The sequence below is a fragment of the Malus sylvestris genome, chromosome 11, assembly GCF_916048215.2.
Source record: "Malus sylvestris chromosome 11, drMalSylv7.2, whole genome shotgun sequence".
Lineage (NCBI taxonomy): Eukaryota > Viridiplantae > Streptophyta > Magnoliopsida > Rosales > Rosaceae > Malus > Malus sylvestris.
The window spans coordinates 15,991,368-16,018,011 of record NC_062270.1 but is presented as its reverse complement, the minus strand read 5'-3'; the positions used below and the strand labels follow the sequence as shown (position 1 = coordinate 16,018,011).

Sequence of the window (26,644 nt, the reverse complement as noted above, 5' to 3'; positions counted from 1 at the left end):
ATGAGCATAATTTTGATAACTTTTTGTTGTTATTTTAATTTGTTTTTACTATAATAGGTGTTGAAAATTAAAAGATTGCAATCGTGATAGAGTTCGAGGGTTGAAAGATAGAAATTGAAAATTCTAATAGTTATGCCCACATGATAGGGATTGCAAGATTGTAGGCATCTTAGTGTCAGCGTAATATTTTACCCTCGTAAAATGGTAAAACATGGACAAGAGTTGGTTGACGATACCCCAAAATTTTGAAGCGTATACAGCTGGAATTAATTTGTTTTTGGATCAAGCAGTTGCAAATGGTGTTGGTCCTAATAAGTTTAGATGTCCTTGCAAAAGATGTTGTAATTGATATACTTTTGTTAGGAACACTATTATTGAACATCTCATATTGTATGATATGGATAAAGATTATAAAAATGCTTGCTGGCGACATCATGGCGAGCAAAACATTGGAGAGCAAAATGTGGCAATTGGAAAAGAAGAAACAGGAGATGAGGTGATTGACATGCATGACTTTCTTAATGATGTATTTGTCCAACCATTAACAGAAGAAGGTGTTGGGCTGTCTACTGAACCGTCTATTGGGGAAGGGCGTCCAGAAGAGGTGGAGACTTTTTTTAGGTTGCTTGAAGAGGCAGATCAAGATTTGTGGCCAGGGTGTAAGGAGTTTAAGAAATTAGAAGCAGTTGTAAGACTGTATCAGATCAAGTGTTTAGCGGGAATGCCAGACGACATCTTCACAACTTTACTGGAGTTAATTAAAAGAATGTTGCCTGAAGGGGATTGTTTGTCTAAATCATGTTATAAGGCAAAAAAACTTATAAATGACTTGGGTCTGACGTATGTGAAAATTGATGCATGTCCCAATGATTGCATGATCTATTGGAAAGATACTTCGGATTTGACCGTGTGCTCGGTTTGTGGTGAATCAAGATATAAAATTACCAATGCAGCAGATAGGTCGAGAAAAAAGATCGCAGCTAAGGTTATGTGGTATTTTCCTTTAAAACCACAATTGCAACGATTTTTTATGTCGAAGCATACGGCTGAACATATGAGGTGGCATGCAATTGAATGTCCTAAATATGAGTTTATGAGACATCCTTCAGATTCTCTAGCATGGAAGCATTTGGATAATTTATATCCGGATTTTGCGTCAGAAATTCGAAATGTTCAATTAGGGTTGGCCAGTGATGGATTTAATCCTTTTGGAAAAATGAGGAATGACCATAGCACATGGCATGTGGTGCTTTCTGTTTACAATTTGCCGCCTTGGATGTGCATGAAGCAACCAAATTTGTTGTTGTCTCTTTTAATACCAGGACCGCGCAGTCCTGGTAAAGAGATTGATGTATACATGCGTCCACTGATTGACGAGTTGAATGAGTTGTGGGAGGTGGGCACTCCAACTTATGATGCGTATTCCAACCAAAGTTTTACGATGAAGGCTGCTGTCTTATGGACTATAAGTGATTTTTCGGCTTATGGAATGTTGTCAGGATGGAGTACACATGGCTATAAAGCATGTCCACATTGCATGCATGATAAAGAATCTATTTACTTGAGGGCGAGTCGTAAAATTTGTTATATGGGGCATCGACGGTTTCTTGAAGATAATCATAGGTTTCGAAGGCAAACCACAGCTTTTAATGGTCGTCGAGAGCATCGTAGTGCACCAAGGCAGTGGACTGGTTTACAATGTCTCGAAGAACTTTGTACATTGAGATTTACTTTTGGAAAACCAAAGAAAAATGCTTCAGTTGGGCAACGCAGAAAAAGAACTTCGAGCAGTACAAGTGGTAACAGTCAGTGGAAGAAGAAATCTATTTTTTATGAACTACCTTATTGGAGGCATCTGTTGATTAGACACAATCTTGATGTTATGCATATCGAGAAGAATAAATGTGACAGTGTGGTGGGAACATTGCTAGGTATAGAAAAGTCTAAAGATGGATTGGCTACACGTGCAGATCTTGAAGTCTTGAACATAAGACGCAGTCAACACCCACGTAGAGAAGGAAATAGAACATTTCTACCTCCAGCTTTGTTCACGTTGAAAAGAGAAGAAAAAACTGTGTTTTGCAATGTGTTGTCTACTATTCGGGTCCCCGATGGATATTCATCAAATTTATCGCGATGTGTGCACGTGAATGAACGAAAAATACATGGGTTGAAAAGTCATGATTGCCATGTTTTAATGCAGCAGTTACTCCCGCTTGCAATACACCCGGTTTTGCCTAAAGCTGTTACTATGGTATTATTAGAGTTGAGTGCAATTTTCAGACAATTATGTAGTAAGAAGGAGTCTGAGGAAGGATTCAAGGAACTGAGTTCAAGAATTGCCTTGACATTATGTCAACTTGAAAAAATATTTCCTCCTGCATTTTTTGATATAATGGTGCACCTTCCAGTTCACTTGGCAGATGAAGCAGCTCTTGCAGGGCCTGTTCCCTATAGATGGATGTATCCAATTGAACAGTAATTAATAATTTTTTATAAATTTTTTACAATTTTAGTCATAACTTTAATTTATAATTATAATTGTTTGTGTTTCGTTTATAATTATAGGTATTTGCAAACGTTGAAGCGCTATGTTCGTAATAAGGGTCGTCCTGAAGGTTCTATTGCTGAAGCATATTTGGTGGATGAGTGCTTGTCCTTCTGTTCCATGTATCTTAGAGGTGTCGAGTCTCGTCGTACCAGTAGAGGCCGAAATGAAGATGGTATTGGACGTGGACTGTCTGGTGGGTTATCAATTTTTGACTCCAAAGGATGTTATATGGGTTCAGGAGAACATGTGGAGCTCGATCTAAATGCTCTTGATCAGTGCCATAGATACATTCTAAATAATTGTGATGAAGTGAACCCATTTAGAAGGTAAGAACGTTTAATCATACGTTTTAATGTTTTATTGATTTTCTTAACTTTGAAAAATTAATTATCTAAATTTGGACATAATTGTGTAGCCAACATGAGGAATTCTTGAAAACTAAACATCGTCGAGAAAGGTTAACTATGAGACAAATTAAGGAGCTAAGCAAGAAAGAATTTCCAGAATGGTTCAAGCAACATGTGAGTTGATATAACAATCACATTATTTATTTATTGTTTTGCATTTTAATTATAACATGTTATAGTTATTCTGTCAATTTTTATCTTCATACTTATTACAGATGAATTCAAGCTATCATGCTAATGACACGTTGATATCTGAAGACTTGCATTGGCTAGCTAATTATCCTAGTAGGGTTGTGAGTAGATATAAAAGTCACATTGTTCATGGGTTTAGATTTCGTATAAAATCTGTGGATGATACGCATAAGAATCAAAATTGTGGTGTCTTTGTACCTGCAAATGTTCCTGGAGCAATTGGGCAAGTGAATTGTTATGGCAGAGTTGTTGATATGTTCGAGGTTAAATATTGTGGTCCTACTGAGGCGGGAGATAGGGGTCGAGCTGTGATGTTATTTAAGTGCGAATGGGTTAATAGTGAAAGTCCACGAGGAATGAAGACCGATCAATATGGATTTACTATGGTGAATTTCAATCAATTGGGATTTAAAGAGGGTCCTTTCATACTAGCATCACAAGCATTACAAGCATTTTACGTGAAGGACACAATTGAAAAAGATTGGCACGTAGTTGTTCGAACCCAGCCGAGGGATTTGTTTGACGTACTAGAGGATAGTGATGCTATTGATGATTATGCCATACCGAATTTGGATGATCGAATTCTTGATAATGAAAATTTTCATACAAGGGTTGGCGTGGAAGAGACTCATTTTCTTGAATCATTAGCGTTGCCTACCGAGTTCGTTAATCATGCCAATGTCGACGATGAGCTAACAGATGATGACAGAGAATAAATATGTTAATTATTTTATGTATTAATTATACTATCTTTCATTTCGTATGTTATGATATCTTATTATCAAAATTATATTTCTGTTTTTTTTTATTAAGTATTATATATAAGTTAAACCTTTTTTTTTAATATTGGGTTATAAATTTTTTTTTTTAGCTTGTTTCCTATCGCTTTTAACCGACGTCGGTTTAATTTAAATATTTTGGGCGGCACTTTTCCCGGTTTTTTTCATTCAGTTAGCGTCGGTTTTAACCGACGCAATGAAAGCTTATTTCGACACAGAGTGTCATGTTGGCGTCGGTTTGAACCGACGCAACCTAAGATTATTTCGACGCAGACTGTCATGTTACGTCGGTTTGATCCGACGAAATGTTAGCCTATTTCGACGCAATGTCAGTCTATTTCGACGCAAGATAAAAACCTGTTGTGAATTATATGTATTAATGCGAAGAAAGGATGATTATTTTTTCTTATTTACAGTTCACGAAAATTTTTGAGCTGTTAATTACACTATTGTTCTTTTTATTTAACAATTTTATACTTCTAAAAACTATAATAATTATATATATATATATATTAAATTCTTTTATTTAACAATTTTATACCCCTAAAAAACGATCGATCTTCAATTTGAAATATTTACAATAGTGGATATCACAAAATCTTGTGTTATACTTAATGAAAGTATGAATAAACTCTTTAAGTGTTAGTGAATGTATCGTTTTGATGGAATACGAATTCTACGAAACTAATTTCAACGATCGAACCGTCAAACATGTTTGTATATAATTCAAGATCGCATACGCCAAATATTGCAAAAAAAAAAACTTTCTGAGACAAAGTAACGGGAAAAACTTATTCGATGCTTATTAACGAAAAATCACGATTTAACGGTTATTTTAACTCCAATTTTGATGATTTTTTATATGTACACTCCTTCACCCTATATGAATACGGTGAATGAATGCGATCTTCAATTTGAAATATTTACACTAGTGGATATCACAAAATCTTGTGTTATACTTAATGAAAGTATGAATAAACTCTTTAAGTGTTAGTGAATGTATCGTTTTGATGGAATACGAATTCTACGAAACTAATTTCAACGATCGAACCTCAAACATGTTTGTATATAATTCGAGATCGCATACGCCAAAAATTGCAAAAAAAAAAAAACATTCTGAGACAAAGTAACGGGAAAAACTTATTCGACGGTTATTAACGAAAAATCACGATTTAACGGTTATTTTAACTCCGATTTTGATGATTTTTTATATGTACACTCCTTCACCCTATATGAATACAGTGAATGAATGCGATCTTCAATTTGAAATATTTACAATAGTGGATATCATAAAATCTTGTGTTATACTTAATGAAAGTATGAATAAACTCTTTAAGTGTTAGTGAATGTATCGTTTTGATGGAATACGAATTCTACGAAACTAATTTCAATGATCGAACCGTCAAACATGTTTGTATATAATTCAAGATCGCATACGCCAAAAATTGCAAAAAAAAAAACTTTATGAGACAAAGTAACGGGAAAAACTTATTCGATGGTTATTAACGAAAAATCACGATTTAACGGTTATTTTAACTTCGATTTTGATGATTTTTTATATGTACACTCCTTCACCCTATATGAATACGGTGAATGAATGCGATCTTCAATTTGAAATATTTGCACTAGTGGATATCACAAAATCTTGTGTTATACTTAATGAAAGTATGAATAAACTCTTTAAGTGTTAGTGAATGTATCGTTTTGATGGAATACGAATTCTACGAAACTAATTTCAACAATCGAACCGTCAAATATGTTTGTATATAATTCGAGATCTCATACGCCAAAAATTGTAAAAAAAAAACATTCTGAGACAAAGTAACGGGAAAAACTTATTCGACGGTTATTAACGAAAAATCACGATTTAACGGTTATTTTAACTCCGATTTTGATGATTTTTTATATGTACACTCCTTCACCCTATATGAATACGGTGAATGAATGCGATCTTCAATTTGAAATATTTACAATAGTGGATATCACAAAATCTTGTGTTATACTTAATGAAAGTATGAATAAACTCTTTAAGTGTTAGTGAATGTATCGTCTTGATGGAATACGAATTCTATGAAACTAATTTCAATGATCGAACCGTCAAACATGTTTGTATATAATTCGAGATCGCATACGCCAAAAATTGCAAAAAAAATACTTTCTGAGACAAAGTAACGGGAAAAACTTATTCGACGGTTATTAACGAAAGATCACGATTTAATGGTTATTTTAACTCCGATTTTGATGATTTTTTATATGTACTCCTTCACCCTATATGAATACGGTGAATGAATGCGATCTTCAATTTGAAATATTTACACTAGTGGATATCACAAAATCTTGTGTTATACCCAGATTAATACAAATTGGTACGTTATATTTAATATTTGTGCATGTTATATTTCATAATTGTATGTTAATATGATGTTTATATGTTTTTATAATTTAATACAACAAATTATTTGCATAAGAAAAATTCATTTTAAACGAATAATGATAAGATAAGATAGGATGTTTGTGGTGATTTTAGAATATTTATCATACTATTTTATGAACTAGTTGGTCAATTATTTACAATAAAAATCAAAATTTTAATTATAAATTAACCGAACAATGTTTGATCAAAAGTTTCAAAGTTATAGATGTTTGATTAAAAAAATTCAAATATAAGGCATCTATATCAAAATGATCCTAAAATTATATTTCTGTTTTTATTAAGTATTATGTATAAGTGAAATTTTATATATTAAAATATTATATGAAATAACATAACTGCTTATTTTTTAATTTTGGGTTTAACTATTTTTTTTTCTCCTGCGTTTCCATTTTTTTTTTTTAGTTAAACTCTTTTTTTTTTTGTTGGGCCGGAATTTTCCCCGTTTTTTTTGCACGGGGAAATGGATTGGAAGAATTAGGGTGGAATTGGACGTGCGAATGAACCGAAGCATCGAAATAATAAATGGTTGCGTCGAAATAATAAGTAGTGGCGTTGGTTTTAACCGACGCCACTACTTATTATTTCGACGCAACCACTTATTATTTCGACGCCTCGTCTCATACGTCGGTTAAAACCGACGCAACCAATTATTGTTTCGACGCATGCATTTATTATTTCGATGCCTCGGTTCATTCGCACGTCCAATTCCGAGGCCATTGCAATTACTGTCTGTCAGAAGAACGTCGGTTCAAACCGACGCAATTGTCCTCTATTTTGACGCTAGGTAAATCTGTCAGACTATAACGTCGGTTTTAAGCGACGCAATATGCCCCTATTTCGACGCAGGCATTTATTATTTCGATGCCTCGGTTCATTCGCACGTCCAATTCCGAGGCCACTGCAATTACTGTCTGTCAGAAGAACGTCGGTTCAAACCGACGCAATTGTCCTCTATTTCGACGCTAGGTAAATCTGTCAGACTATAACGTCGGTTTTAAGCGACGCAATATTACCCTATTTCGACGCCAGTAAAAAATGTGTAAGAGGTTGTGTCGCTTTGAAGCGACGTAATGTTTGCATATTTCGACGCTAAGTTTTTGGGCATATTTAAGCTTCTACGACCTATTTCCGTCTCTCTCATTTCACTCTCTCATTTCACTCCCTTCACTACCTCATTTCACTCCCTCTCCTTCTCCATCTTCTGTAGTCCGCATTTCTTCCGTGATTCCTTTAGTTTTGCTATGGATAGTAGTAGTGATTCTCAACGTGATGAGGAACTTCATGTGGAAGAGGAGGAGGTCGAAGCTGGTTATTTTTCCATATTATTATTAGTTTCGTTTTTTTTTTTTTTTGTGTTTAATCTTCTATTATTCTTATAAACTGAATTTTACATTTGTTTCCAACTTTTTTGGTGTGTTTTAATTGTGGTTTTTGTATGAACAAGGAACATCTCAACGGAGGCGAGGACCCTCAGTTCCCAAATGGACGAAACAGCTTTGTTCGTTTGATATGTCCGGAAAATGCATTAGTGATAACTCTAGTGCATTTTCAAAATATGTGGCATCGGAGGTTAGAGACCACAGAATTCTCCCATTGGCGAAGCATTGGCGTAAGATTAAGGATGTAGATAAGGAAGCTTTCTGGAATAGAATTAAGGTATAGGTATTTTTATTTTTATTAGAAAATAAAAGAATAATTCAATGATTGTTATAATATTTGACTTGGTTGATTTTTTTTTTATTTTTTTTATTTTTTTTATTTTATGGATGTAGGGAAATATTGTTTTTGAAGATGCTGATATACCAAGATTGCCTTTGATCCGCTTTATGACACTTAAGGTTGCTGAGCATGCACATAAGGAGTTTAGAAATAAGTTAAAAAAAAAGTATTATACCAACAGAGCTGTAGAGGAGCGTCGCCAGCCTCCTCCTGATGTGAATCCTACCCAGTGGGGTAATTTGTTGGCATACTGGAGTCGAGATAAAACAAAGGTAAATGATGTAGTTTATTTCGTTATAACTATAAATTTGTGTAATAATTTTTTTATTTTTATTTTCAGGAGGTTGCTGAAAAAAAACAAGATTAATCGGCAAAAGAAAACAATGAACCATACTACTGGTACAAAATGTTTTGCAAGAAAGCGGCAAGAATATGTATGGATTGTACAATTTGAAGAAATGTTATTTTAAATATTCTATAGTTATAAATTTTAATTTTAACGAGGTTTGCCTAAAATTGTTTGTGTGATTATTTTTGGTAAAGCGGAAGAAGCATGGGAAAGAAGCCGATCCTGTAACCTTTTTTCGTGAATGTCATACACGAAAAAATGAAACTTGGATTGATGAAGAATCGGAGCGTACAGGGGTAATTTATTTTACTGTGTTGGTATTTCATTGTTATTAATTTTTATTATCTATAGCTTATTTTTCTGTTTTACGATTGAATTTTTATTTTTAAAAATTGTAATGTTAGGCAACAATGGAGAGCAATCTACAAACTTTGATTCAGTCGGGGCAAGAGGATAATGAAGATCTTAGGACCTAAGTGTATGTTGATACAATGGGTCCTGAGAGGTATAATAGAGTCAGAGGATACGGTCATGGGGTGACTCCTGATATGGTGTCCTATGCGTCTTCTTCGTCTTCTACATCAATTTCCTCCAAGAGGTCATCTAACAGTGCAATGGCCTTGCTGATGACTCAAAATAATGAGTTGAAATTGAGGGACAAAAATAACAATAAACGGATTTCAGACCTAGAGAACAAGCAAAGTCAGATGTTTGCGTGGCTTTTCCAAAGATTTCAGCCATAACCACAACCACAACCACAACCACCGTATAGCCCGGGAACCCAACAGTCAGCCCAGAGTCAGCCTCATCCTCCTCAACAGTCGGGTCAAAGTCAGCCACCCCCTGCATATCAGTATGCTGGCTATAATCAGCAACCTCCGTATCCTATGTATCCGATGCCTATGCAGCCCACGCCATACATGCAGCAGCCGCCTATGCCATACATGCAGCAGCCTCCCATGCCTTACATGCAGGAGCTGCCTTTTCAAGTGCCAGTATATCGACCCGAGATGGCTGCTCATTGTCCTGAATTTCCAGCTGGGGGGTTTGCTGAAATGCTTGCGGGTGTTGGATCTGATGTGGACTTGTCGAGGATGTTGGCATCAAATATAGGACCTCAAGGACGAGAAGGATCCGTGCCACGTTCAGGCGCAGATTTGGTTCCGTAGTTTATTTGGTTCGCTTTCTTGTCGGTTAAATATGACACTTTAATTGTTCTATCTTTTTTGTTTTTTTATGTTATGTTTGTAATGTCGGATTTAGTAGTTGTTATGACGGATGGGTTTTTGTATATTAAATGGAACGTTAGATATACAATATTTGTGTATTTTGGCACTATTTTTATTGTTAATTATTTTCATTAATGTATGTACAATATTTGTGTATTTTGGCACTATTTTTTTTTTAATTATTTTCATTAATGTTTATTTTGGCCTCGGAATTTATTAATATAATTATATAAATTTTTTCTGTTACAATGAATTGAAGAAGAATGCGGTTTGTTTGTTTTTTTTATTATTATTAACAAAGGTGGTGTCGGTTAAGACCGTTATTCGTTTGCATATTTTATTTATTTAATTGTTATTTGACGTCGGTTTATGGGATATTAAATTGATTTAATATTATTTCAGTGTTGTTTAAAAGCGACAGTAGGATTTATATTTTACAATTAAATTGCTAATGAACGTCGCCTTAAAGCAACGTAACGTGTAAGTATGCGTCGCTTTAAACCGACGTTAATTTTAGTGTCGCTTTAAAGTGACGCTGTTTAGTGTCGGTTTAAGCCACGAAACTGACGCTAAAGCCCTTTCGTGACGCTAGCAATAGTGTCGCTTTGAAAATGCGACATTACATTGTTTTATGTCGCATTTTTGCCAAAATTGCGACAGAAATCGGATCTCTCGTCGGTTTTTGCTCCGACGGTGATAGCATATATTGTAGTAGTGTACTGTCGGATTTTAAGCAAAATTTGACAGAAAATGGATGTAGTGGCAGATATAATAAGCGACAGAATTGCTAGCGTCAAGAAATGAATTTTTCGACAGAAAATACTCTAAACTGACAAAACTTGTGTCGGATAAAACCGACAGAGAATATATTAATAATAAATAAATAAGAGCATTTATGTCGGCTAAAACCGACATAAAATACTAAAACCGTCAGAACTTGTGTCGAATATAACCAACAGAGAATCTATTAATAAGATTAAATAAAAGCATTATGTTGGATGAAACCGACAGAAAATATATTAATAATAAAAAAAATATAAACCACTTTCTGCATCACAAGAACCCTTCGAAGAACATTGGAGAGGGAGAGAGACGACAGATTCAGAACAGCCCATATTCCAAAAGCCATGGATTTCTTCTGCAGTCTGGACAACCCTGTTTCAAAAGCCATCTACCAGTAAGTGAAACTTCACACTCGAACTTTTTTTTCCCGCCATTTGTGTAATAATTTCGAGCTTCATTTTCCATATCAACACAGAGTTTTGCATTCAATTCATAGCTAGAGAGAGAGACAGAAATTGCTCAACAAATTTGTAAGATTATTAGAACCGAAATTCCCAAATCAGCAGCACTCACAAGTCTCGTAGCAGCAACAACAGCAGATCTAGAACCTGCTCAACAAATTTGTAAGAAATTGCCCTGCAAAACACAAATTCCCAAATCAGATACCTCACAACTGAAACCAAAGATTCCGACTTTACAAAAATTGCTCAACAAATTTGTAAGATTATTAGAACAAAACCCAGATGATTCATCTCGAGATATGGAATGCACAAGATTGAGCTCGAGTTTGGGGAATGAGGCCTTATACCTTTTCTTGCAGATCTAGAACCTCAATTTTTCCGGTTGTATCAGGCGGATTTGAAATTCTGCAGTCGCTCTATTCGTGTTCTTAACCATTCCGCTGATTGTTGAACCTACATTGAAAGCACACATGCACAAGGGTTTCGTCTATTTTCTAATAAAAAACGAAACTGGAAACGGAGATGTCTAAGAAAATGAGGTTGTTTACCTTTGTGCATGTGTATCGGTTTAGATCCGTTTGTGGGTTGCTTGACTCTCTGATCTTTGAGCATATTTCTGCTCAAACGCATCGCGGACGATATTGTGGGCTTGCATCAGTGATGGTTGAGCTGGGTTTTGGATTTAAGAACCGCAGGTACAAAGAGTACTTTCTCTTGGTTTCAAGACATGTTCGATGAAGCGAGAGGCCGCGATTTGTAGAAATAGGGGTGTGGTTTGTTTTGGTTTTGGGTTGCAGGCCGAGAAGATTAGAGATGAGAGATGACATATGAGGCTGAAGATTATAGAGAGAAATGAAGAGAGAGGAAGAGAGCTCTCATGACTTTCGGCTCGAGGCTAGAGAGAAAAGGGGATAAGAGCTCAACGGCAGAAATGGGAAATGAAGGAAGGGGGAAGGGAGAAGGCATTTATTTTGGAATCTTTTCATTACTGTCGGTTAAAACCGACAGAAACATTTTTTTAAATTAAAACCAACAGAAACATTACAAAATGGCGGCAAAAATCCCACCAAAATTTCGTCCCGAAATTTTAAATTCCCTTCCAAAATTTTAAATTATGTATTTAAAGTAAATACATTTTTTAAAATTAAATAAATAATTGTTTGGTTTAATAGATAATAACCCATGTAAAATATGCGATAAAGAAACAAAAAGATAATTGTACAATGAAAATGTCATCACACAAACTAAATTGTTTGTTTAAGGGAAGTATAATATTAACTCTTAAGTGTTTGTTTAATCTACCGTTTTGACGCGGTATGCATTGTACAAAACTTTTTTCAACGATCCAACCGTCAAACTTATTTGTACACACTTCGAGATTGTGTACGTAAAAAATCGTAAAAAACAAACATTCAGAGATTACGTAACGAAACCAAAGTTTTCGACGGTTATAAACGAAAAATCACAATTTAACGGTTATTTTAGCTTCGATTTTAATGATTTTTTACAGCTACACTCCTCGACCCTGTAAGAATGCAATGAATAAATTTCATCTTCAATTTAAAATATTTACACTAGTGGATTCCACAAAATCTTATTTTATACTTGATGGAAGTATAACATTAACTCTTAAGTGTTTATTTAATTTACCGTTTTGACGCGATACACATTCTACGAAATATTTTTCAATGATCTAACTGTCAAACTTGTTTGTACACACACTAAGATCGCATATGTAAAAAATCACAAAAAGCAAACATTTAGATATTAGGTAACAGAACAAAAGTTTTTTACGGTTATAAACAAAAAATCACAATTTAACGGTTATTTTAGCTCCGATTTTGATGATTTTTTTATAGCTACACTCCTCGACCCTATAAAAATGCAATGAATAAATTTGATCTTCAATTTAAAATATTTACACTAGTGGATACCACAAAATCTTATTTTATACTTAATGGAAGTATAACATTAACTCTTAAGTGTTTATTTAATTTACCGTTTTGATGTGATACACATTCTACAAAACTTTTTTCAATGATCTAACTGTCAAACTTGTTTGTACATGCTCCAAGATCGCATACCTAAAAAATGACAAAAAATAAACATTCAAAGATTAGGTAACAGAACAAAAGTTTTCGATAGTTATAAACGAAAAATCACAATTTAACGGTTATTTTAGCTCCGATTTTGATGATTTTTTACAGCTACACTCCTTGACCCTATAAGAATGCATTGAAAGAATTCGATCTTCAATTTAAAATATTTACACTAGTGGATAATTTTTTATACTTAATGAAAGTATAACATTAACTCTTAAGTGTTTGTTAAATCTATCAATTTGATAGGATATGCATTCTACGAAACTAGTTTCAACGATCCAACCGTCAAATATGTTTGTATATACTCCGAGATAGCATGTGTAAAAAATCACAAAAAAAAATAATTCAGATATTAGGTAACGGGACCGTGAGTGAAAAAGAAAATATTACAAAAAAGTGCTTTTGGGTTTTTGTTGTTATATAACTCGTTTGATATTTAGATGAATATTGTATGGATTTACTTGCTCAATCACATAGCAGATTTAAACGGATAACTTACATGTTTTCTTGCATAAACTTGTATGTATTGTATTTATCGAAATTCTTGCATAGAAAATCATTTTACAGGCATCAAGAATCTGAGAAATTACTTTCATAATATTCTTTGGATTTCAATTAGATGATGTGTAATTTTGTGAGTATCTGATTAATGGGATCTTGTAATTTTGTAAGATAAAGATTGAAGATGAAGAGAAAACGAGTAAAATGAAGATGAGGAAGAAAACGAAATCTGAAAGAACAAATTGAAAAGCGCTTGGTGCAAAGTGAATTTCTGTCGATTATAATCGACACAATACTAAAATAATAACCGTCAGAATACTAAAATAATAAAATAATCAATTTCTGTCGGTTATAACCGCCACCAGTAACTTAAAAACTGCCATAATCTGTCAAAATTTTTTTTTTTTTAAAATTCAAAAATACTGTTGGTTATAACCGACAGGAGTTAATATCCGCTAATAATTATCCGACAAGAATTTATGTCGGATATAACCGTCAGGATTTTTCTAATATCCGTCACTAATTAAATAATGTGTCGGATATAATTTATCCGACAATATTTTTCTAAATCCGCCACTATCATCCGCCACCTAAAACTAATATTGTAGTAGTGGTAGCTCGTGGTTGGACTGACGCGATTGATCTGGGTTCAGGCAAGCAGCTACAACTGCACCTCTGGAGAGGGAGAGTACGATACCAGTTCGCCTCAATCGAAGTCTAATACACTGTGTTTCTAGCCAATCGAAGTTTAATACGCTGCATTCAAAAACTCTAAACACCCAAGCACCAACAACATGCAGCAGATCCAAGTGTATCCGACGACAACTAAGTAATATGCTCTGAAACTCCTTTGTTCTTCGACATATCTGGAGAGCGGTGGCTGGGATGAAGGACTACGATTCCAGGTTGATAAAACATTTTTGTTTTTGTTTGGTTACAGGTTTCTCGGTTGAGTTAAGATGGTTGATTAAGCTTTTTCTTAAGTATTTTGAAGAAAATTTTAATTAATTATTTATATTAAATATTTTAAAATGAAAATTTGAAATTCTTAAATAATTGAGCCTTAGTTTATTTTTTAATTGTCCACGTGGAGCCATTGTGACACGTGGATGCACATTTATCATCAACATGGGACCCACGTTACGCTTTAACAGAGGTACTAACGGTCAACCTAACAGAAGTATGAATTTGGAAGAAAACTATAGGTTTGAGACTGAGATGAAAAAACTTGATGTATCAAAGTTTGAAGACCACGGTACTTCAAAGTGGTAAAGTGAGAATCACCTTAAAAATTCATATTAAAAAAAAAAAATAAATAAATAAAACTATTCATGAGATTTTGGAGGGTTTTAAAAATCCAAACAATGATGTAACCAGCGTCCAAGCGTAGAGGATGCAATCACGAGCTATATTTTTTTTCACACTTGTACATTAGTTATTATAAATTTTCATTTATTTTGAACTCACGCTAAAAACACTGTTCATGAGGGGTTTGAAGGGTTTTGAAAATCCAAACGACAATGTACCCCACGTCAATGTGTAAAGGGTGCAATCACGAGTGTTTACATATTTTTTTTCACATTTTTCGCACTTGTAAATTATTTATTATGAATATTTTGACGTGTGTTGGTATTTTGTAGGCTAAATCAAATTACATTAAGAAATTCATAATTTCATAATGAGCGGTCAAAGTTGACCAACTATGACCGTTGATCACGGTTACCAATTGCTAACTGGTGTTGACCATTGACCAATGGTAAGGATTTAATCTCACTTATGTGAGATTATATTCTATGGCTATTGTAGTAAGGTTTTCTTAGTAGTTAAAATTACCAAACTAACCTTTTTCTTAATGGTGTGAAATGGGTTACTCGATTAGTTAACATGTTGACCTAAAATCTGTTCTTTTCGTATTGTTTCGTGTCACGTTAACCGGTTGTAAGAGAAATTGTCATATTTAAATTGGAGATGTTGTCATGGACATGCCTTAATTTAGGGATGATTTGGTATGGGATCCCAAACCGAACATTTTCGAGACGGGAATTTGAAGACCAATCCCAAACCATTTCAATATTCCCAATTTTTGAGATTCCCGAAAGGGTTTTAGTATTTCGGGATGGATCAGGATTGGATTTTCAGTTTTGGACTTTTGGGATTTGGGTTAAAATTTGAGATTTTTGGGTTGTGAGCTAAAATTTGGGCATTTGGCCAAAAATTGTGTTCTCCAATTTCATATCAATTCAAATTTAGATTTTTACCTCATACCAATTGAAATACCAATTCATTCATACCAAGTCAAATTGATGTTCCAAAGTTCCAACAAATTGATGTTCCAAAGTTCCAAACTACTTAATTTCATACTTCTATTTCTAATATAGTCTACTATCAAACTACTTAAATTCAATATTCAACATGCATGCAACTAAAATAAACACATATATTTTTTCGGTTTGGTTCGGGATTCCCGAACCATTGAATATGTAATCCCGATTTTTGTACCAAAAGGTTTGGGATCGGTTCGATATGAATCCCAAAAAATTTGATATTATCGGTTTAAGAATTTCTCGATATGAGATTGAGATTTTTTTGTTTGATTTGGGATTTCCGGAAAAAATCTCCAGCCGTACCTTAATTTGTAGTCTTTGGCGTTGTGTTGATGGAATTCTCTTTCTTTTTCAAAAGAAAAAGTAAAAATAAAATCATGCCATCACAAATTGGGTGGGTCAAGTTCTCTCCAAACCGTGTGAATGTGAGTATTGGGAAGCAAACAATTTCATAATTCGAAGGCTATGTACCCCTGAGCAATAAATACAAAACCGTTTGCGTATTTTCTCTCTTTTCTGGTGTGCAAATTTGGATTATGCATATGCCACCGCTGCGCTTGCTGACCACTTTTAACCATCACTTGGGCTTTCAAGTCCTTCGCCCTTGATTAGCACATTACGAAACTCAATTTCTCACATGTTGCAAGCAAGAACTAGTTAATTTTTTAGATTTGATCAGTTTTACAAATCATGATGTTCATGATTACTATCTTATAATTGGGTCCATTAATTGCCAACGTAATCCTATTGTCATTAATAGGAGTAAGGTCAACGCCACGATCTATAAAACACCTATATATATATACCCTCCATGGCATCCCCTTCCTAAATTTGTGAGTTACACTTCACCTATAAAAGGAGCAGATTTATATGCATGCATGCATGCATGTACCTTTACAAACTTGACACGCATGCAATTCACTTTGTTATAAAGTGTAAGTTGGTCTGGTTGAATCCAATGATATATGTACATTTAGATTACCACATTTCTATATATTTTATTTATTTAGTCCTCATTGCTTAGGTGACAAGCAATAATTATGATTAAATCCATTTAATTAACATTATAAAACCCTAAACACAGACATAATTAAAACAAGCAAAAGAACATATAAACAACCGCAGTTGGAAGGAATGTAAGATCTTTCTCTCTATGCATGCAATATATAATCATCTGACAAAGTTTGGAGATCTTTCATATGGAGGAGATGTTGTAAGGTTTATTGGGAACAAAAGTATGATTAAATACATATTTACCTAATCCATCTAAACACTTCTTAATTTGAACCAAACCACCTTTTTAAAATCCAATCATTGGCGTATATCATAAAGGAATAATTGGTAGAAGGCATATTACCTAGACAGGTAGTAGATGAGCAGAACATTATATATCAGTCTCTTAATTTCTCAAATTAAAAAGAGATCATGGGTCCATTTACAAACTCTCTCCCCTCTCTCCACACACACACACACACACACACACACACACACATATATATATATTATAATTTATATATTTTCCTCAATAATACACACACACACACACACATATATATATATATATATATATATATTATAATTTATATATTTTCCTCAATAATGTTTGTTGATGATACATATTATAGGTTCGATTCTCGCCAAAGGCGAATTTGAACCACATTTTTGCTAGCCCATTGTGAGATTAAGCTCACCCCCTCTCAAGAAAACCCTTAAATTAGTGTGAATATTATTTTTCATCACCTTCTCCCTCCTTTTCCTTATTTTTTTTATGTGATAAACTTTTATTATTAGTCTAAATTTGTTTTATTTTCTCTATTTATGTATAAACTAATGACATTTGGGTTTCTCCTAAAAGACGCTAGGGTTTGGTACAAACTGAAACAAACAAAAAACAGCAAATGCTGGAATTAGGAGTAGTCTATGAATTGAAACAAACGCAAGTAATGAAATAATCATTCTGCCACGACAATACATATATACCCCCCATTGGAGGCTGCTACTGGTTAATTATAATTAGAACTCAGATAAACATATTACTATTAATAATATATGCCTTGGTTTTAGGTAACGACATGGAATGGATGTTAACACATCAACAAAGCTTGATAAGACCAAACAAATCCATCTCACAAAGCTCACAAAGACAGTGATAAATATACTTATATATATATATATATATATATATATATATAAGTGGGGTTTTCCTTGTGGATTATATTAATCTAATGTTTTAGTTGAAATGGTATAAGTAGAACAACCTTTACAAAAATATGTTTTTTTAAAAAAAAAAAATATCTTCTTTCTGAAAGTCCCCTCATCAACCTCCCTAGTTGTGAAAAATAAACTCAACTCCCTTTACTTGCAGCTTTTCTTTTTCTCCACAGTACTCAGCTTTTACCATCTTTTGTGAAAGAACACCTTGTCTCATCTCATATAAAATGTTGAATATATCCCTTTATATTTATTTATTATCTAACAAGTACCTGCATCCTTGAGGAGCACAACAAAAAAGAACCAATGGCACAGCACAGGCGGTTAGAAGAGAGAGAGAGTGGAGTAGGAGTCAGTGATTCCAGTGGGTTCCTGCCAAAGACCCCATACTTGATTTTTCAATATTTTTTTTTATAATTTAATATTTATATTAATAATTTATTTATTTTTAAAGAAAATGTCTTTGTTTTTCCCTGTTTTCAAACCCCACACACAGCCCACAGAGAGAGAGAGAGGGGTCTGCCTGCAAGGACAAGATTTTCTGTCCAAAATTTTGATAATATTTACTAGGGACAGAGAAATAAAGCAGAACCCAAAACACAAACACATCAATTTAGAAGATTTCTTCAAGAGAAGTAGAGAAAGAGAAGCAGCAGAGAATTAAGTAGATAGAGACATAAATATAAGAGAGAGGGACTTACTAGACCTTCCCTCTCTCTCTCTCTCTCTTGTAATTTCTCTCTCTAGCTTTCCTTTGATCTTTGGTCTCTTTCAAGTTGTTTCGGTTTGCTCCATATAGGCTTTTGGTCTAGGAACCTTTAAATCCAAAAACTGAGGTAAAGAGAGCAAACTGAATAATTCCTGGGAAATTGTTTTCCTTCTTCCCATTTCCGCCAACTCCTCTGTTTCTTCTCTACCTAGCTAACTGAAAGGAAGAGAAAATAAGTTAACCACTTTGTGTGTGTGTGAGTTTTTATGGCTTTTATTTCTTCTGCTACATGTCCTGATTCCAGCTTCTTCTTGGAGTACAAAGATGAAAATGGTCTGAGAAAATCTTGCATGGCGGCGAGTCATCAAGTTGGAGACGCTACTGCCACTGCCACCACCGCTGGTTTGTCATCGGAATCAGGACCTTCCAATCACCATATCCCCTATGCTGTTCTTCATGGGATGAATGTTCCTTCCACCAGTTTTCTGTACGGAAAAATCACATCAATTTCCAAACTTTCTCTCAGATACTGCAATTTCAAGACTAATTCCCAATTGGGTTTTTTTTATTTTTTTTTATTTTAGAAGTTTTGGTAATTTTATTGTTTTTTCTATGATCTGCTCATCTTTTTTTTACATGGGTTTCTGATTATATTTTTGTTTTTTGTTTTTGTTTGTTGGTTGGTAGTAATCAAGAAGGATCTGCCTTTGATTTTGGGGAGCTGGAAGAAGCAATTGCGCGGCAAGTTAGAAACGATGAAGCTCAAGCACGTATGCCTCCTACGCCCCTATCATCATTTCTCTCCTTTTGGTGACGTTTGATAAAGCATAACCAACTAAGAAAAAGCAGAGAGAGAGAGAGAGAGAGAGTTTGAATATGTCTTCTGATTAGGGCAGAGAAGGGGGGTGAGGGGTTACCATTTCCAACACAGTAATGATTCCGAGAGAGGAGAGTTGAATGGCGTGGGGCTACAAACTTGGAAAGCTGACCTGCATAGCATGATTTTTTTACTGACTCCATAACTGCAGAAAAGTAGAGAGAGAGAGAGAGCGAGAGAGAGAGAGAGAGAGAGAGAGATTAGGTGGTGCTTTGAAAAAATCTTTATTATTTTGCTGATCCTCTAAGAGATTTGGGTTTTGTGATTCCTTGTTTTGCAGCTTTATTCACAGCAGGGGGAGAAGGAGCAGGCAGGCCTGCTGCAACTCTTGAAATGTTTCCTTCTTGGCCAATGAGATTCCACCAAACCTCAAGAGTAATCCTCTCCCTTAACCCTTTTAATCTTCTTCCTTCTCATTTTTGATATTTATCCAGATGAAAATTTAATCAAATTTTGGTGGGTTTTTTTTTCTTTGATTTGATTTGTGATTTTTGTATAAATGTAGGGGAGTTCAAAGTCAGGAGGGGAAGAAAGCACAGACTCAGAATCACAAGTGAACACTCTAACAACAACAACAACAAACCAGTTGGAACTGGAACCAGAATCTCCCATGAGTAAAAATCCTTCTTCTTCACAGGCTGCTTTTGATCAGAAGCATCTCCACTTTCAACAGCACCAGCAACAGCAACAATTACAGCAAAAGTTGGCAAATAGTGACACTTCCAGAGGACCTAATTCACAAACTCAATCAGCTCCCAAACCCTCCCAAGAGAAGGTAATCAATTAACTCAATTACTGTTTTAATTAGAACTGACTCTCTCTCTCTCTCTCCCTCTCTAGGTCAGTCAATATCTTCCTTGTACCATATCCCATAGGAAAAAGCTGGCATCTTTATTGTTTTTATTACTGTTACATCTCTCTCTGCTCTGTGGCATATCTTCATGAAATATTATGGCACAGATCCCCAAAAACTCAGAAAATCAAGGAGAGACAGGAGTTTACCTGATTTCTGAACGATTTTCTGATGAAAATGTCTGACACGAGAAAGAGAGTGTCTGTACACATACAGATAAATAAAATAAAATAAAAAGAAAAGGAAAAAAGTAAGAATCTTCACAGTAGTTTTACCACTGTTATTATTTCTTTGTTATAATAATATAAATACCTACTTTCTTCTCTCCATAGAACTCAAACCAAAACCTTTTTTCTTTTTTCTTTTTCTTTTTTTGAACTTTGAATATCCATTAGCCAAAACCCACATCACCAAAAGTCACGTTTGCTGATTGCCTGCCTCGAACAAAAAATGTTTTGCGGAAACTCTGTGAGATATTCTCTCTAATCATTGTGTTTTCTTTTCTGAAAATCATGTTATTGAATGTTCCCAGTGATAAAAGTAGGGAATATCACTAAACTACTCATAAAATTATTTTCTTCATTTCATACATGTTAAAAAACACAAAGTTAATTATTACTTGCAATTTCTTCTATTTTTTCCTCCAAAAATAGAGATGCCACCTTCCTTCCAACATCAAAACAATTTGCTAACTAATTTACTCTCTCTCTCTCTCTCTCTCTCTCTCCCCTTTTCTTATTTCATGTTTTTAATGTTCCAGAGGAAGGGAGCTGGTTCAACATCAGAGAATAAACAACTTGATGCTAAGGTTTTTTAAACATGACAATACGCCAGCATTTGTTGTTTTACATTATTTTCCCAGTTTGCTAACTTCAAGTTTTGAGCTACCAACTTTCTGTTCTTATTTTTTGTGTAGACATTGAGACGTTTAGCTCAAAACAGAGAAGCTGCACGAAAAAGCCGCCTCAGAAAAAAGGTATAGATGTCCTTTTTCACACTGAAAAGTTTCATTTTCCACAAACTTTATCATAAACTATATTTTATTCTCTAACATACCCACTAATTAATATGTTTTCGTTTAAACAAAACATAATTACCCACTAATATTGTTTCATTTGTTTCCTTGTCAATATATAGTCTTATGTACAACAGCTAGAATCAAGCAGGATAAAGCTTACACAGCTTGAGCAAGAACTTCATAGAGCGCGCGCTCAGGTTTTATTTTAAACTTATTAAAAATTATTTATTATTTATTATTTAATAATTAGTATATTTATTGATTTATTGCTCATTTTGTTAAATGTATTGATTTTTCTTTTTAAATTATTTTATTAGGGGTTGTTCTTGGGTGGTGCCGGTGGTGGTCTTGGCAATATCAGCTCAGGTGAGTATCTTAAATTACTCCACGTAATTATAGATTAGTATGAATTTCTGAAAGTGTTTTACTTGTGCAATCCTTTTACCAAAAGAAAAGTTGACTAGCTTAATATCTTTTAGCTTTTCTAATCCAAAAATATATATTTTATATTCTAAAAGATTATTTTACTTGGCAGACATCTCGTAGTTCGACCAAATTATGTTGCCAAATTTTTAATATTGAGAAAACTTGTCTTAGGGTTGATGGAATATTTTAAGGGAGCATATTTTTCAGATGTAAAATGATTTGTTATGTATTAGCACAATAATGTACTCTTTCACCAAATAATTAGTAACAAAAAATATTAAGAAAATAAAAGTTAAACGTACTCGCAAAACATATGCTTTATTCTCATAAGTAATAATATACTGATCAGTTTCAAATAATGTGCATGACAATGATATTAATTATTATTGTTGTTGTTGTAGGTGCTGCAATATTTGACATGGAATATGGAAGATGGCTAGAAGACGACCACCGGCACATGTCGGAGTTCCGAACAGGGTTACAAGCACATTTATCGGACAGCGATCTTCGGCTAAGTGTGGACGGATATATTTCTCATTACGATGAACTTTTCCAGCTGAAAGGAGTGGCTGCTAAATCTGATGTGTTCCACCTCATAACTGGAATGTGGACTACTCCAGCTGAACGTTGCTTCCTCTGGATGGGTGGTTTTAGACCCTCTGAGCTCATCAAGGTTTGAGTTTTCAAGTTTATGCATCTGTAGTTTAACAAAAAAAATATAGTGCATCTCTCGCTTACAATATGTATGTGTAGTCTTACTGCTACGATGTGATCGGGTCTTTTTTTTTTTTTTAACAAACGATATTATCTACACTAATAAAAAACTTGATTCTAATACTTAAAACAATTTCAATTTTAGATAAACGCTTGGTGTGAGAATAAATATTGATTTTAGTCTTTTGACCCTATATTTATAGCTGCATTATTCATATTATACATCAAATTTATTGTTATCTTCTTTTTCCTATAACGCCTTGTGTTAGATAAAATGTTTCTTACTGTTTTAATTGGTTTGTTACCGTTTTTCCTAAATTATTTTGTTGCTAAAAACTTTTCTTTCTCAATTGAAATTGAACTAACATGTTTGAGCATCGTACTGTATGTGCCTTTCATAATTTTTCAAATTTAATTCATTTTCTTCTAATTACTATGTCAACGCATGTAAAAAAATTGGATCTCTCTCAATCATAAAAAGAAATTTACATAAATATGATGTATAATATCCTAAACATCCATTGCACCTAAACATATAATGTACCTAAAGCACTAATATACTTAGATTAAGGGACCTAAACTAATGTACCTAAGCAAAAAAATTGCACCTAAATTAACGGACCTAAGCAAAAACTGTGCAATACTATACTTTGCCACACCCACAATCACTTTAAGTAAAAATGGTATAATTGCCATAAATATTGCATTCCACTATAAATCTAGCTAGCATCAATGACACTGGGTTGTCATGTTTGTACATAATAGAAAACTGTATGGGTATCATTGTAGATGATGAGTCTACCTATTTTAAAAGAAGGATCAAATTCAAAAGTATAAAACCATTTAGGTTATATTTAAAGAGTCATCTTATTTAAGCCTGGATATCCAAAATCTCTATGTATAATCCGCGCATACAAAAATGATTTGCCTATTATAAATAAACATCCAACTAAAAGTACAGTCATGTTGCTCATCCTTTCTGACTTATTAATTATTAATGTGTTTCTCTTTGTGTTTAATCAGATGCTAATAGGACAGTTAGACCCACTAACAGAACAGCAATTCATGGGGATCTATAACCTACAACAGTCCTCACAACAAGCAGAAGAGGCCCTTACTCAAGGTCTAGAGCAGCTTCATCAGTCTCTGGTCGACACCATTGCCGGTGGGCCAGTCATCGACGGCATGCAACAGATGGCTGTGGCTTTGGGGAAGCTCACTAATCTTGAAGGCTTCGTTCGCCAGGTACTTAATTATGATTAAATAATCCGATTTCTGGCATAGTTTTCTTAGGTTTACCGGTGTAAACCATTTATTTCCGTCATGCAAGTTCATGCATGCATTTCACGTAATTAATTAATCTCAGTATGCTCTCTCATTTTCTGTTATCTCTTTATTAAGAACTGCATTATAAACTTTATTAGATTATATTATTCCTTTTAGTTATGTGTTCCTTGGAACCCTAGGAGTTTTTTTTTAATGAACCCTAGGAGGTCATTATTGCTATTTTTGGGAGTATTATATTTTTATTGGCAAATTTTCCTGAAGCTTTGTGAAAATTAATTTGACTATAAGAGCAGGTCTTGTTCAGGTGATTTCTGAAAAGACTTGAGTTGTCCTAATTTCAAATTGTAGACCAGACTTGACCAATACAAACGGATGTCTAGGTGAAAATTGAAATCCATTCAAAAAATTCTATATGGATTTAAACCGTTTTCAAATTAAACTATCAAGGATTGATTAGATCTTACGTGAGGAATCTGCTAACACCATGAACATGATTAAGTTATGTTAATTGAAAAAAGTGACTTTAAATCGTTGATGATTGTAGGGTTCAATATAGACTTTATCAATCAAGAACTACCAGTCAATCACGTTAATTAGTTTCTCTCTCATGTATATATCATTAGAAAGGTGTATTATTTTCGATCAAACCACAGAACTTTGGTAGGTGACATCAAACATGTTAGTTGATCTGAATTGTCCTTCTAGTCCAACTATTTCATTATATTCTTTATTTCTGTCCTCTTGTTTTGTGCCTCCATTATCTAATATATACATGAAAGGTGAACCCAAGGGTTTCATTTTCACACATCACCTTGATTTAACATCTAAATTGACTTTTAGCTCAAGCTCTACTAAAAAAAATCGAAATGGAACCATCTATACTATAGTCAACTAGATATTGTATGTAAATTTCTGTCATTTTATGCTTATACCGCTTTTTAATAAGGGAAGTGCTTTCTATACATGTTTTTGCACCTTCTCCATATATATTTTTTTTTAATTCTGGTCATTGATATTATTTTAATTTTTTTTCAATTTAATAGCTAAAACAAAAAAGGTGAGAAATAGTTTTGTCACTGTCATGCAACTGGTCAAATTTTTGAGAGAGAAGTTATATAATATTGTACAGCTAGATTGATCACATCCTCTACATGCTTGCCACGTCTGCAGTGCTTCATTGGGTCACAATAATTTAACTATCACCCATAATTTTGGGGTGTACCAACATGTATTTTTAGCTGAGGTGTCAATCAGGTTGCTTAAGGCTAGGGTTTTGGTGCAGTTTTTCCATTCCAAATGTTTCTATCAGAGGTAGGTTTGAATGTGATGTTTGTTGAAATCAAAACCGTAGATAGACCTATCGTATGAATTTAAAATTTGAGATGGAAAATATAGGTATTGAACTAAGTTCGTATTTCTATTATTTTTCTAAACCATGATTGGAATAGTCCAAATTCATAAAAGGAACAAGTTTTCCAATTTCAACCCTTTTGAAAATATTGTTTAAAGGTTGTGCCCCTTCTCTTGCAATAGGGACGCATCCGAAGGGCTACATAATGGTTCTTGTTTAATTTAATCAAATATGTTTGCTTTATTCTTTTCCTATATTGTATTATATTATGTCTCCTTTTGCATTTATCTACCCTAAAAATTAAGTTACTCATTATTTGTGTATATGATCAATTGTTTAGGCTGATAACTTGAGACAACAAACCCTTCATCAGTTGCGTCGCATATTGACAGTTCGTCAGGCAGCGAGATGCTTTCTTGTAATCGGAGAGTACTATGGACGATTAAGGGCACTTAGTTCTCTTTGGGCATCTCGACCGCGAGAGTAAGATTGTCATAACATGATCATTATTCTCCGTTCTAGTTATTATATAACTTAAATGACAAAGGATTGGTTTTTAATCACTGTTTATCATATGTTAAACTTTTTTGGGCTGGGTAAATCCATGACATTTTGACTTTTTCATGTACACAATCTCTGGGTTTTTTTTTTCTTTTTTTTTTTTTGGGTAGAAAAGAACTCTAATGGGAGAAACCTCTTACATAACTAGTTTCAATACAGTCAAAATGGAAAGCCATTTTACATGCGTCTCAAATACAAAGATTATCCATCTTTAGCCCAACTAAATAAAGCCACCACATCCGCATCCTAGAGAAATCTGTAGGGTTTTTTACTTTACGAAAGTAGTAGTTCTTTTCTTTCGGATGAGACTCTAGAACTTTTACCATAGGTCTTGCTTTCTATCAAACTGTTCGAAAAAAACAATTGGGAATAGAGTAATTGGGTTCTAAAACATTTTTTGCTGCAGCAACGATAGTATTATTCTTCCTGTATTCTCCTTTAACAATTAATAATTTTAGAATTAATATCCTTGTGTAACGCATAATTACTATTTATGTCATGTACTCGATCTGCAGGAGCATGATGAGCGATGATAACTCATGCCAAACGACGACAGAACTACAAATGGTACAACCTTCGCAGAATCATTTCTCATCCTTTTGATCAAATCCCAGTAGCCTGCAGAGAGCTACTTTAGAAGTCCTTTGTCCATTATTGCCGGTGCTGGATGCTTCTAGCTTGATTAAGCTACTTTAAGAGATAGGACATATTAATTTTTTTTTCTTCCTTATTTTCTATTTCTGTTTTTTTTAATGTCTTTATGTTACTACGTTATCTTATAAATGCAATTCAATATTTTATGTGCA

At 33.9% G+C, this 26,644-nt stretch overlaps 2 protein-coding genes across 3 annotated transcripts; both read left to right on the top strand.

Moving 5' to 3' along the window:
- Window positions 1-397: 397 nt before the first annotated feature.
- Window positions 398-3,866, top strand: LOC126590269 (uncharacterized). The gene is made up of 4 exons (XM_050255765.1): window positions 398-2,478; window positions 2,569-2,877; window positions 2,967-3,072; window positions 3,174-3,866. The coding sequence occupies exons 1-4, from the start codon at window positions 398-400 to the stop codon at window positions 3,864-3,866; spliced, it is 3,189 nt and encodes a 1,062-aa protein (XP_050111722.1).
- Window positions 3,867-18,601: 14,735 nt separating this feature from the next.
- LOC126589827 (transcription factor TGA9-like) lies at window positions 18,602-26,644 on the top strand. Of its 2 annotated transcripts, XM_050255252.1 has the most exons (12): window positions 18,603-19,238; window positions 19,439-19,521; window positions 19,909-20,003; window positions 20,134-20,403; window positions 21,242-21,289; window positions 21,398-21,457; window positions 21,619-21,696; window positions 21,817-21,865; window positions 22,327-22,598; window positions 23,663-23,884; window positions 25,618-25,760; window positions 26,354-26,644. In XM_050255252.1, the coding sequence occupies exons 1-12, from the start codon at window positions 19,018-19,020 to the stop codon at window positions 26,439-26,441; spliced, it is 1,629 nt and encodes a 542-aa protein (XP_050111209.1). In that variant the 5' UTR covers window positions 18,603-19,017; the 3' UTR covers window positions 26,442-26,644. The 2 variants fall into 2 exon arrangements, with proteins under 2 accessions (XP_050111210.1, XP_050111209.1); XM_050255253.1 differs by lacking the exon at window positions 21,242-21,289 and having other exon boundaries at window positions 18,602-19,238.

Excerpts from the sequence above, each read along its gene's own strand:
- LOC126590269 (XM_050255765.1), top strand. The coding sequence starts at position 398 with ATGGATAAAGATTATAAAAATGCTTGCTGGCGACATCATGGCGAGCAA. Across the intron at positions 2,479-2,568 it reads TGGATGTATCCAATTGAACA|GTATTTGCAAACGTTGAAGC; the intron begins GTAATTAATAAT and ends TTATAATTATAG. Across the intron at positions 2,878-2,966 it reads GAAGTGAACCCATTTAGAAG|CCAACATGAGGAATTCTTGA; the intron begins GTAAGAACGTTT and ends ATAATTGTGTAG.
- LOC126589827 (XM_050255252.1), top strand. The coding sequence starts at position 19,018 with ATGGCTTTTATTTCTTCTGCTACATGTCCTGATTCCAGCTTCTTCTTG. Across the intron at positions 19,239-19,438 it reads GTTCCTTCCACCAGTTTTCT|TAATCAAGAAGGATCTGCCT; the intron begins GTACGGAAAAAT and ends GTTGGTTGGTAG. Across the intron at positions 20,004-20,133 it reads GATTCCACCAAACCTCAAGA|GGGAGTTCAAAGTCAGGAGG; the intron begins GTAATCCTCTCC and ends GTATAAATGTAG.